The sequence below is a fragment of the Oryzias melastigma genome, linkage group LG20 (genome assembly GCF_002922805.2).
Source record: "Oryzias melastigma strain HK-1 linkage group LG20, ASM292280v2, whole genome shotgun sequence".
Classification (NCBI taxonomy): domain Eukaryota; kingdom Metazoa; phylum Chordata; class Actinopteri; order Beloniformes; family Adrianichthyidae; genus Oryzias; species Oryzias melastigma.
This window is the reverse complement of record NC_050531.1, coordinates 11550651-11563079: the sequence shown is the minus strand read 5'-3', so window position 1 is coordinate 11563079 and position 12429 is coordinate 11550651. Positions and strand designations below refer to the sequence as shown.

The window sequence follows — 12429 nt, the reverse complement described above, 5'->3', positions numbered from 1 at the left end:
AATTTTTTTTACCTTCAACTTTTCTTTACTCATGTTTTTTTTTACATTTTTATTCACATATTTGTTTTTTTTTAAGTTTTTTATGTTTATCTTTTAATGTAAAGGGCTTTGATCAATTTTTAATTGTGCTTAAGGACCCTATAAATAAAGTTGATGATAAAATTTAATGAAAACCTAAAGACTGAATTATAACACGACAGATAAATGAAATGATTTTAAAATTCTGGTGATTCCAGAGCTGTGTACGACTTAAACTGTCATATTTACGTAATTTGGATCTAATCTTTATTCTGATTTTGGGCAAAAAGGAAAAATAACTGCTTGTAAAAATGGCTTTAGCCTGTTTTTGGCTAAAATTACAGCAGGGTATTCCTTGTTAAGCATTTGATTGCGTGACTTTTGTGTTATACTATTGATGTTAGATGGAAAAAAAAAACACAATTAAATCCTTTATGTAAAATTACCAAACTGTGCATGAACAAATTTTGTAAAAGAAAGAACTGGAATAACACAAAATCTTGAGAACCAAATTATTCCTCAGAGCGGAAAGTGAGCAGAGACATGGTACTCCATGGTACTCCAAGCTGAGATGAAAATGATGGTTATCAAATGCATAAAAAAATAAAAAGATACAGTCAGTCATAAAATTGCTGTCCTTATTACAGAGTGCTCCTTTTTTTAGCAGAATAAATAGGAGAAGTAATCTCAAAAATAAACCGGTGTCCTTGATCGTTGCGGTGAGGACATGTTGCTCCCTGAAAGTCAAGATGTCCAGTCACAAAATGTGCTTAGACGGCAGGACGGTTTCTGCGCGGCTTCTCATGGTTTCCAGGGGTTTCACGTTGATGATGGAGCAGGCTGTGTGTCGGGACGGCGGGGATTCGCTTTCATGGGTCAAATGAATGTGATGTTTGAAATCAATTTACAGGAAAGTACAAATGTCGTACACTTGTGGTGTTTAAAAGAATGCCAAAAAATGCTTTTATTTTAGACATATTCTAATGTTAGTATATCCAGTGCAACCATAGTAGGATATTAAACTAGGATATTAAATAAAATTAAATAAAATATTTAAAAAAATAGTTTGTTGGATTTAATTTAAGAAAAACAAACACATCAAATTTAAAAAATCGGATTAACTATCTGTGTAACAGGTTGGAATTATAATATTTATGTTACCTTGCTTTGTTACATCATTAGCTATAAAAAACAATTCAGAGCTTAAGGTTTCTCTTCCAAATGTGATTTTTCTTGGTTAGGAGCTTTCATGTAAACTAATAAATGAGAAACTCTCTAATCAAGCGCAAAATAAACTCTTATTGCTGATAATAAAATTTAATAGCAAAGCTGTTTTCTGCTGAAGCAATAAAAGAAACAAAAGACAAATAGAGTGGATATTGTATCCTAATGATTCTGAATGGAATGTAAGAACATATTTTGGGATATTTTGACATTATTTTTTAGAATGAATTATTGATCCCACAACAGGGAAATTAATTTCCTCCATAAAATTACATTTAAAAGCTTGTATACATAAAAAATTAATCTGAAGTCAACACATTTTAATCAAATTGATATTCAGTGCATGGTGGTGTAGTGGTAAGCGTTCTCCCCTTACAGCAGGATTCTCAGTTTACCTTGGGGGCATTGAAGGGAGAGTCTGGCTGAAGCTGGGCCGTATGGGGTTCCATTTGTGCCAAAAATCTGTTTTTGTGTCCACTGTCTATGTCTTTGGTCCATTGTCTATGTATACTGAACAAGTTTATTGAACATTTGTTCATTTCTATGTTCTACTAATAAATATGTGCGAAACGACATAAGCTAACGACGCTAGCAACTGTTGCTAAAGACTTTTCTGATGACCAGATCAGAAGGACAGTGGCAAATGGAAAGTTTTAAGCATAAAACAAGCTGAAACACCACAAAGAAACTACAAAGCTATCTTCAAAGAAGCGTGGACATATTGCTTAGTTGACATTGAACTTTCTTATTAAGAAGGGGGCGCAAATTATCGATTTAGGGGCCGCAAATGGCCCGTGGGCCGCCAGTCTGAGACCGTTGGCTGAGACCTTTCTGTGGAGAGTTTGCATGTTCTCCTCATGTATGTTTTTCTCTGGACACTCCAGCTTCCTGGTACAATCCAAAAACATACTTCAATTGTTAATTAGACTGGCAAACAATATAGAGGATAGGCTCCAGCAACCCCATGACCCCATAAGGGACATAGAAGGTTAAGAAAACATGTTTTTTTTGGCTCACTTGTTAATTTTTGCTGTGAACTTATTTCTGTTTCACCTCTAAAGATTGGATTTAACCGTCAGCTGTGTACTCACTGGGCACTTTGTGATGCTCTGCTCCCACTGACTCATTCTGACACTTTCCTCCAGGGTGGTGCATTTCTTCAGCAACAGATCCCATCCGCAGTACGGGTCCCTGGCTCCGACACAGGCTCTGAGAGGTAAGAACAAAATTCCCCATTAGAGAGCTTTCATTAAACTGTCATGCATGCATACAGATAGCTCTGCATGGCGGGGTGGCATAAAAATCAAACATCAAAATGAGGAGGAAGATTACAGTGGAAGGTTTCCGAGATAAGGTGGAGGGAGAAATGATGTATAAACACACGAGAGCGGCGGAGATAAGATGGAAGGGGAAGGTATGAGAAAATGTCCAAGATGACAGAGGGAATAAGTCAAAGGGAGGCTGCGAAAGAGGGATGAGGAGAGAGTCTGAGGTGTGAACACAGAGATTAAAGAGAGAAAGCTACTCACTAGACTGAGAAGTAGAGAGATAAGAAGAAAAATGGTCGGCGAGAAGGAGTGTCAACTTACCGCGGCGTGCTGATGATTTTTCAGTTATCATCTCTTCCTAGTGAGGTGGTTTTACTTAATATAGCAAAATCTATCTTTCGATTTGTGCTTCTGTTGGTTTATAGGGAGCAATAAAAAGGCCGTTGTTCCTCTTTTCATATAAATACAAGTCTCTAGTGACAACGCGGTGACATATCTCTCAGCTGCAGGCGTCAAGTCTGCCTGACATGTCCCTGGTGAAATGTAAAGTTTTTTTTTTGTGAATTTTATAAACAGTGTGGAAACAAATAAGCGCTTACTCAGAGAACATGTTGTCACTTCCTATGCATCTACATGAAAATGCAAAAAAAAAAAAAAAGTGTGACTTGGCTTTGTCTGCACACACAAGGTGGATGACACCATGTCTGAGTGACGATATGAAAGGAAGGAACGAAAACATGTCAGTAACCATATCTCTCATGGATTCTATACTAGCTTTTAATGTCTTATAGTGTCTAAAGCAGGCAGATATAAAGAAAATATTACACAGACTCCCTAAAGCCAACCCTTCTGCATCCCCACTTTTTTTTTCTCCATTTCAAATATTCGAAAAAAAAGAGATTTCGAAAGAAACTCCATGCCGGCTGTGTGACAAGTCTTCTTTGCCGTCCAAAACAGCTCATTGTGCGAAAGATCTGTCTGCGATGATGGATGAGGTCCAGGACTTGTAGTGGGTTTTCTCACACGAGCATCTGACTCTGGTGTTTTGTTTGCAAATATTATGTGCCTAATGGAGTCCCGTCCAAACAGACAGCAACTCAATATATCTGATAAACAGTCGCCGCAGGACAGTCCACGAGGAAAAAAAAAAATACACAATGTTGTGAGTGGGTCAATGGCAGCTGAAGAGACAGACTGAGGGCAGTCATGGGCACCTCCGGCGGCTCAGACAAAGCTGATTTGGAGGGTTTTAAATCTCAACAAAGGCCCCTAACAGACACAAAGGCCTGGCTCCCTCCGATAAAGAGAATCTTATTAAAGGAAAGGCTAGAAAACTTTGTTGTGAGCACATTTGCTTTTTGACAGCTTCCTTTGAGATTAATGGTGTTTGTTTGCGTGCACACTCACTCTCTAGTCTTGTGGTAGCTGCATCTCTTGAGTGGGATCTTGATGACCTGGTCTCTTACACCCACATAAAGCTCGCTCCGGCTGTGCAGGATCAGCAGGCTTCGTATCGGCTGCCTCTTCCTAGGCGGGAACAGCTCGATCTCCTCCAATAGGCAGCTCCCTGTGGACTGGTTGAGGGGAGAAAGCACTTTCCTGATAGTACCATAATCTGGAATAGAAGGGGGGTGATCACAAAGAGAAAGAAAGCCGATTATCCACAAGAGAAAAAGGTAAAATAACAGAAAAAAGTCTGGAAATAAAAGTGCGAAGAGAAAAAGAAATAGTATCAATATGATAAAATAGAATGGCATAGAGAATAACGAAAGCAGTCTACAAGCTACTGCGAACCCAGTGTGAACTACACAACAATCACTTGCTAACACAAAGGCTCTATAATAAGCCTGTGAGGAAGAAAGGTGGTGCCTGATGTGCAAAGCTTGGTTATACCATCAATATGCAGCGCCGCAGATGCAACCAGGGACTTGAGATGCCACCTGAATGCCTGATTTCTGGCCTACTTTTTCCTTAAGGGGGTATTTTAGGGGATGAAGCCGCTTTGTAGTTCAGAGACGCGTATGGAAATCCACACCATTGTGAACACATTCTGACCTTTTGGTTTGTGTAAGGGAGGCGCTGCAAGATGTAAGTTTCAGGCAAATTTTCCTTTGGGAGCGCTAAGACAAACATAATCTATTATACATGCAGTCCCTGGGCGAAGGGAAGGTAATTAGGGGAGTGGTGGTGCCATAAGAAAAAGGGTGAAATGCTAAGAGGTAACTTAAGGATCGGAATGTAAAAACTAAGTTTTACTCTAAGTTTCACTTGAAGCAGAATAGTCAACATTGTGAATTCTTTAGACTTTAGAGATTTAAGAAGCTGTTCGTAGAGTTTCACTATTTACTGTTTGATGAAGTCACATCACTTTGTAGTTTTGGATCCTTCACCTGGTTTGATTTGTTAATTAGAGACACCTGGTGCAGGGGCGGAGCTAGAACCTTTTATATGGGAGACTTTGGGAGGCATTGAATGAGAACAGCAAAGTAAACAGTTTTATTTCCGCTGTAGTTTTTATTTCATTTAAAAATTACGCCTGGGAATCAATTAAGAAAATGTAACTAATTAATCGCAAACCAGGAATAATCACTATTATTATTATTTTTCGCTATAGTATTTACCGACCACTTATTATCTGCGAGTAACCACAATATGAATTCATTCACAAATCTGGACATCTAAAACATTTATTTTTAATGAATCCTGTCTAATAATTAAAAAAAAAATATCAGATTAATCACACTTTTGCATTATGATTAATCGCTATTAATCACAATGCTTTACTAGGTAATTTTTATGGCACTATAAAACATTTCCTTCATTTTTATTGTTTGAAAGTTTCAAATATATCAAGTGTAAACCCAGAAGGCAAAGGGAAGGTCTCCACAAGGTGTAATTAATTTAAGTGAATAAATATTAATGCATTAATTCTTTTTGATTAATTGCTTGCGTTAATGCTTTGATGTTCAAATCCCTAATAAAAAATATTCCTTTTGCAATGCCGAAAGAAGCATGTTTTCATAACTTAGTACGGACATTTGGAGCTCTTAAAGAAATCATAAATCTTCGATTGACATCTTTGTTTTCATTCTACAAAACTGGAATTTTTTTTTTATGAAAGTTTGAACATTGAGAGCTTAAATAAGAGAAAAAACTGTTAAAAAGTTCATGTCTGTCCAAAATAAAAGTGCAGAAAGTGTGTGGTAAAAGATTTTACAGCCTTAAAACATCTTCAAGTCTACTTCATGGATTTCTCCAATTGCAGGTTATTTATGGAACATAACCCAGTCATAAACAAGGGAACACTATTTTTAAAATAGTTGCATAAATTCATCAAATCTATTTTCCTTTTAAAGTGATTTCTAGAATTTTTGGTTCAAGAAATCCCAGTTTCAGTTTGTTTGTGATGTAAGAATTTATGATTTTATCAATGGAAGTTCTCACTGAAGTTAGCCTTAAAGTGATTTCAGAATCAATATTTAATCAAACCGTGTTGAATCAGAAATAACACCCTGCACTAATAATGATAGACTTTAGATTTTCCCTCTGGGAAGCTCTAAAACAATGTGATCTAATCCAGGTAGGATCTAATTTGAGCTTTACTTGTGGCTTACTTAACATTTGAAACCAAGATTTATGTGTACTTAATTCTCATTTATTCAACCAATATTTGAGAAATCCATACCGAGGCCACAATAACCCTGGAAATAAAGTACATGTTCAATAAAAAGCATCAACAATTAGTATTCACCTTCACTTTTCAATTACGTGATTTGAAGCCCAATTTTCCCGCTCCATGTTTTTTACCAACTATGCCTGATAAGCCCTGACTGAAAACCTGACATGTTTAAGAAAATATTCACTGAGGAAAGTGAAGAGATGAAGATAGAAACATGTCAACTGCTGGCGTGACACCTATAGGCTACCTGTTGAACTGATATGGCTACAGAAATGATTGTTTTGAAACATGTAGCAGTAAGATTAAGAAGGCATTGTATTCAATATTCAGAGCTAAAAAAGTTTTAAAAGCTTTGACAAGATTCATCTAAAAAAATCAAGATTTTAAGACAGAAAATGTGCAAATCCCAAGAAATTTGGCTAAATTGAACCTAAATTTTGTACCTACAAGGCTAGAAAATGTGTTCTTCCTAAACAGATAAACAGCTCCAGACATGAACCTAAATCTGCTACTTCTGCACCTTTAATTTGCATTAAAAAAATTGGTTGAAAAAAAAAAAAGAATAAATGATCAAACAAGTAATTTAATTTATAAAAAAAAAAAATCACATTTTGAATGGATAATTTTTTTTATAAATAATTTGCACATATTGTTGTCACTTGATCTGCATGTTTTATGAAGACTATTAAATAATGTCATGTCTATTTACAAAATTATTATACTTAAGCTTTGTGATGTCATCTATTGATACATGGAGGTTTCTTAATGACCTGAGTCTGTACTGGTATGATATAAATGAAGTTAAGAACCGGATAAAGATAAGTAAGGAAAGGTTAGGTAAGGAAAATAAAACTCCCTTTCATGCATTCTCCTGAACTCCTTTTGACAATCTTAGTATTTAATGGCTTCATTGTGTGATGAACTATAGATGCAAAAGCGAATATGTTTAACTATGTTTAGGAGTAATATTTGAACTATTTACTAGTGTATTTTGCAAATACCTTTTATGACTAACAATCCTATTTGATGCATCTTTGTATAGATTCAAATCTCTGTTATTTGTCTAATTTTTATATAATTGCTGCTTCGATTGCTTGAAATAAACCATTCTTATTTCCATTTTGATAGTTGTAAATGACATTATTTTATAGTAAAATGATTCTGATTGGCTAATATGAAATCCTTCCAAACAAACCATCCACATCCTGCAAAGGTATGAGTGCACTGCTTTTGATGAGGTGCTGTGGCTATTGTTGTAATCATAGCTTGAAAATCTCCAATTGGTATTTAATTTCTAAATCATTACAGATTTCTTATTTTTTATTTAATTAAAATGAAACATTTTTAAAAAGTAAAATCAAAATAATTATTTTTATTTATTATATTGTCCTTTTGATGCTGCAGGATCAGTTTTTAAATTGTTTTCCCAAGGTGTCACCTTTTCTAAGTTGTGTGTGCAGTTGTGTACTGCAAGTGTAATGTTTGTTTGTTAGTAGGTGACTTTGGGCTTGCATTTATGTATCTAATCAATGATGTGTCAAGTTATTTTTGCTCTTGAGTAATTATCAAATTATGATTTAAATGAGCGATCCATCACTGGCTAAGTAAGTATTTAGTTTTTCTGCAGGGCATGTACCTGCTCAGAGGTTTGTGCTCTTGTGAAACAGGAACGTAAACATCCTTCACATTTATTTACATTTTCTTAAAGAGTAAAATATTGAAATTATTTACCAGCTCTGGCCCACAGTTTAACAAAAATTCTCCATAAATAAACACATTGACATTTTTGGACTCAGTTGGAAGTATGAGGTTTTTCTACAATAGCTCCAATCAGCGGCACTCATTAATGCGTTAATAACAGCATGCGATTGGGTACAGTATGTGTACTAGCCAATTGCCCTGGCAGTGTTTCAGATGTTTTCATTAGCGTGTGGTTAGTGTCTTGGGAGCTGGCATTGTGGGGCAGCTCTGGTTCAGTGCTGCGCTGATCACAGCACCATGCAAACAATGACAGGGGAGTTTTCAAAAGACATGCCAAGCACGACGGCAGCGAACTGGAACAGATTGTATGTGCATGCGTGTGAGACACAGATTATGTGTGTGCAAATGCCACGCAGGATATGTGAGATACCCTAAAATAAAGCTGAATCTACAACGTGAGGATGTTGTTGACATTTCCCTGCAGACTAACGGTTTTCTCCTGGCATATTGGAGTGGGTTCACCATTTTTTATATTCTGTTCAGGGCATCTGCTTGCAGTAATCCATATGTAACATTAAATAGGACTGTTTATCTGTAAGCTTACTGGTGTTGTTTTCCAAACTAAGTCTAACGTTACACATTGTCACACCTTTATGATCAAACAATCTGCTGATAAGCAGACGGAGGTGTGCAGGCTCATCAGACAGGGATGCATGAGTGTGTTATTAATCACTACTGCCTTTTTCCTGACACCACTGTTGGCCATTTTCAAGGTGTTTGTGGTCTGGCAAAGAAGTATGTGAGTCACATGGACGTACTTAAGGGAAGGCTTGTGAATTATGAACGTAAGGAGGACACATGGAGGTAAAGAGTGATCAAACTGTCTTAGAAAAAGCTTTGAAGTCTACAAGATGATACACATCGATCTGTCTTGGTATTCTTCTTGCAGGCTCTTTCTTTCATGTAAGTTCAGAGTAACTTCAAGGGATTCAAGCCCCTGAAGTGAGGTATTTCTTTGTAACAATCAATATTAATGGCTGTATAAGTAAGAATCAATGCGTACATTAAGAAAAATGTATGCACTGAGGTATAAGTTAATTATACCAACACGACTTGGCCATTTCCCTCTGAAAGACTCTTCTGGTGAATGTCTACTTATAATAAATGATAAGACAAAATGTGTATTTATGAACAAATTCTGTAGAATTTTAATCAACTCACCAGTGGCCAAATAAATGATGTGGAGCAGCATATCCTTGCCCTGCACCACGTCCACCGCCACGTGGCTGAAGCGGACGTTGTCCTCCATGAAGTAGGGCACAGGGACCACGGGCTGGACCACGTCGTGCATCAACAGAAACTTCTGAGCATCCTGCAGGTTTCTTTGGGTGAGGTTCACATATGTGCCGGAGTTGATGGTACCACACTGGAGAGAAGGAGAAAGTCAAGAAAAAAAGTAACTTTTACCGACAATAATGATGAAAGCGTCTGCTCAGAACTTCACTGGATGGGAAAAGTGGTATTGAATGATTAAATGAACAAGAATATAAAGTCAATTGCAGACTCTTTGCAAGGGTTTGTATTCCCTGAATCCTCGAGCTCTGGTAGTCAATACCTAAAGGCTGACAGAAAAAGAATGAATAAATGTTTGACTGAGGAAAGAATTCTCTCTTTTATTGGACGTTCTCCTCATATGCATATATATTGCGGTTAAATGTTATAAGTACTTAAGTGAAATGGTTTCTTATTCTTTACTGCAAACAAACTATGTTTTAAAGAGTTTTTCAGAGCTTCATATTTGCTATCAATAATTTATTTACTTTTGGAACGACCTTTCTAAGTCAAACAATATCACTCCAACAAAGACAAAAAATAGAAAATAATCCACATCCACTTCGAAAGAAAATCAGAAGCACTTTGAAATGACTTATATGTTTTAGTTAGTTACAGATTAAAATAAATGTTAGACTCGAAGATCCAAATGTCCCCAAATATGAGTCCCAAATGGTAGAAACTGAAATATGCAGGTGGCTGGAATTCTCACAGTAGCCCTCCCCAAAAAGGAAGATCCCAGATGCCCAAAAACTATGCAACGCTTTAAAGGAGGGAACCTGATGGAACAACAACACAAATACAAGTTCAGAAAATAGTTAAGACTCCTAGCAGCCAAACAGAGGTGAGGGGTCAACATGACAAACCCCTCTCGGGAACAGATAGCAAGACGACTCAATCCAGGGACTGGATACATGAAGGGGAGCTTTCCCGATGACGCTTCTCTTGGACAGGAAGCATAGCCAAGGGGGAATGAATGGTGACCATCTTCAAAGACATGGAAATGAAGCGTGGCCCCGGCGATTCTCCGCAGGAACAGACACGGGAATATTAAGGAGCGGTCCCGGTGACCCAAACAAAACAAGTGGGGCCAAACCGGTTCAGGGGTGTGTGTGGTATAAATGGGGAACAGGTGTGTGTAAGTGTAACCACTTGGCTGTTTCCGGTTTGTGGTGCGTTGGGGTGTTGCTGATCCAAGTAAAGAACAGCAGATAAGGCAGAGTTTTGGAAAAATCAAGGAGAAGCCGGCCCTTGAGGCCTGGATTTGGGCTACAGGAACAGAGCAGGGGACACAGAGTGGTCCCAGTGACCCTCCTCAGGAACAGGAAGCTCAAAGGGTGATCCCAGCAGGGTTCGTTGCAGTGGCATAAAACACTGCCACTGCAGCAAAGATTCTCCTGGTGGGTCCACTCTGATCAGGTCACTCTGTCAGGAACTGGAGGTGTATGACCCAATATGCAGGAGACCAGAATCTTCACATCAACAAACTTAGTTCCAGTTTATCAAAATCAATTGCATCTATTTCTCTGATGCATCTGCTAGAACTTATTTTTTAGCAATGCTTTCATTGAAACAAATATTTTCTTTTTCATTTTTGTGTCCGCCACATTTCAAATGGAAAGTTAAAGCCACACAGTTGAATAAATGACTTTTCAGCATGTTATTGGTGGTCTTTGTGAAGCTGATGTTTTGAGACACTTGGTATCCACGGGACAAAGATGATATTCATGAGCTTTTTTTCTTTTCTTCCCCCAATGCTGAGCAGGTGAAGCATGAAGCTTATCCAGCTGAGACAGGGCTGTATGAGTAAAGCCAACCATGCATGTCCCTTTCAGTAGAAGAGGTCCCAGGTTGGGGTCAGGATTTTGGATTGAGGTTTCTTTTACGAAAAGCGGCTAGGACACAAAGCACGGAAAGTACAAAAATAACCCATGGCCAGGATTTAAGCTAATCCAAATGACTGGGGTTGTTTTTAGTTAAAGTATTTTGGTTTCAAGCTAACTGTGCACACAGGTGAGACAGGGATTTGGCTGGTGATTAGTTCTTGTTGACTAGTTATGGAAGCATCAAGATGGACAGATCAATTGCTGACCTTCGCTGGACTAAAAGATTAGAGTCATGAAGAGTGCTTACAGGAAGGAGAATGATTCATCCTCTCAGGACATGGAAATGTGAGGCCCAGAAGGGCAAATAGATCCAACGCTGTCCTAGTGAGACATGTTTTTTATTTTATTTTGGAAAAAAGCGTGCTAATAGATATAAATAATCCCAGTCTAAAGTTTCTTCAAAGTTATGCATCTGTTATAGCCCCACATCTTCGGTCACATCTTGTGGGCACTGAAAAGTGACCGTCCATTATATCTGTGAATGCACAAGCCAGATGGATGTTATGATTTCAGCGGCACAGTCAAGGTGAGGGACACCAGCATCATTTGGTTGAGGGCCCATCCAACACTCAGCCGTCCCTCTGCTCTGCCCAGATTATAAGTGCCACTCAGAAATATGATTTTAGGCCTGTTTGCTGCAAAATGGACTCATGTCTAGAACTCCTGGTATACCCTTCAGGTTCAGATGGTTATTTTTATGTGAGGCTAATATGTTTTTAAGTCTATTTTTGAATATTTTTCTTACAAAATCTTCATTTTAGACTTAAAGAGGTGAAAAATGAAATTATTAGTATTTTTTACAGTGAGTAATTGCAGAATGACAGAAAACCTATACAACAGTGAGACGGTTTTAGCTCCTAATGCACAATGAACATGAGTCATAGCCTGAATAAACCCAGCAGGATCAATCGGTGTGGTTCAAATAAATGGAGGGATTTCTTCTGCAGACAGACAGAGAATTAAGCTCTCAATCAATGACCACAGTGTATGTGTGTATGTGTGGACTGAGTGATGGGTTCACACTTATAATTATCTCTATGTAACAGCTATCCCCCTTTTCTGTGGCGGGTACAGTAGATATGCACGTGGACAGCTGCTTTCAAGGCTGCTGCCTTTCTTCGGCTGTTTGTTTGTGCCAGCATGTTGGACGGGGGAAAAAAAAAAAAAAGGCAGGCTATAAATCCTGCGCTCGTAAATCTAATCCTCCAACATTGACAAATGCTTGATGAAGATGTCACTGAAACCTAGATAAAGTGTACATCGGTCCAGCGGTGAGGAGCAGCCATTGTGCCGGAGCTTAAATGGAGAGATGGGGACCGAG

The 12429-nt window shown here is 37.9% G+C and overlaps 1 protein-coding gene across 4 annotated transcripts in view; it reads right to left on the bottom strand.

Annotated features, from left to right (window-relative positions):
* Nucleotides 1-12429, bottom strand: part of sema5a (sema domain, seven thrombospondin repeats (type 1 and type 1-like), transmembrane domain (TM) and short cytoplasmic domain, (semaphorin) 5A) — a 195204-nt gene that overhangs the window by 103577 nt on the left and 79198 nt on the right. For all 4 annotated transcript variants that reach the window (XR_002920047.2, XR_002920046.2, XM_024279532.2 and 1 more), the window contains exons 10-12: nt 9112-9316; nt 3918-4125; nt 2334-2451 (exon numbers count right to left, since the gene is read on the bottom strand). Coding sequence is in view for 2 of the 4 variants with exons in the window: in XM_024279532.2 (XP_024135300.1) it covers nt 2334-2451; nt 3918-4125; nt 9112-9316 (531 nt within the window). In the remaining 2 variants the exon portion in view is untranslated. The remainder of the gene's footprint in view (nt 1-2333; nt 2452-3917; nt 4126-9111; nt 9317-12429) is intronic.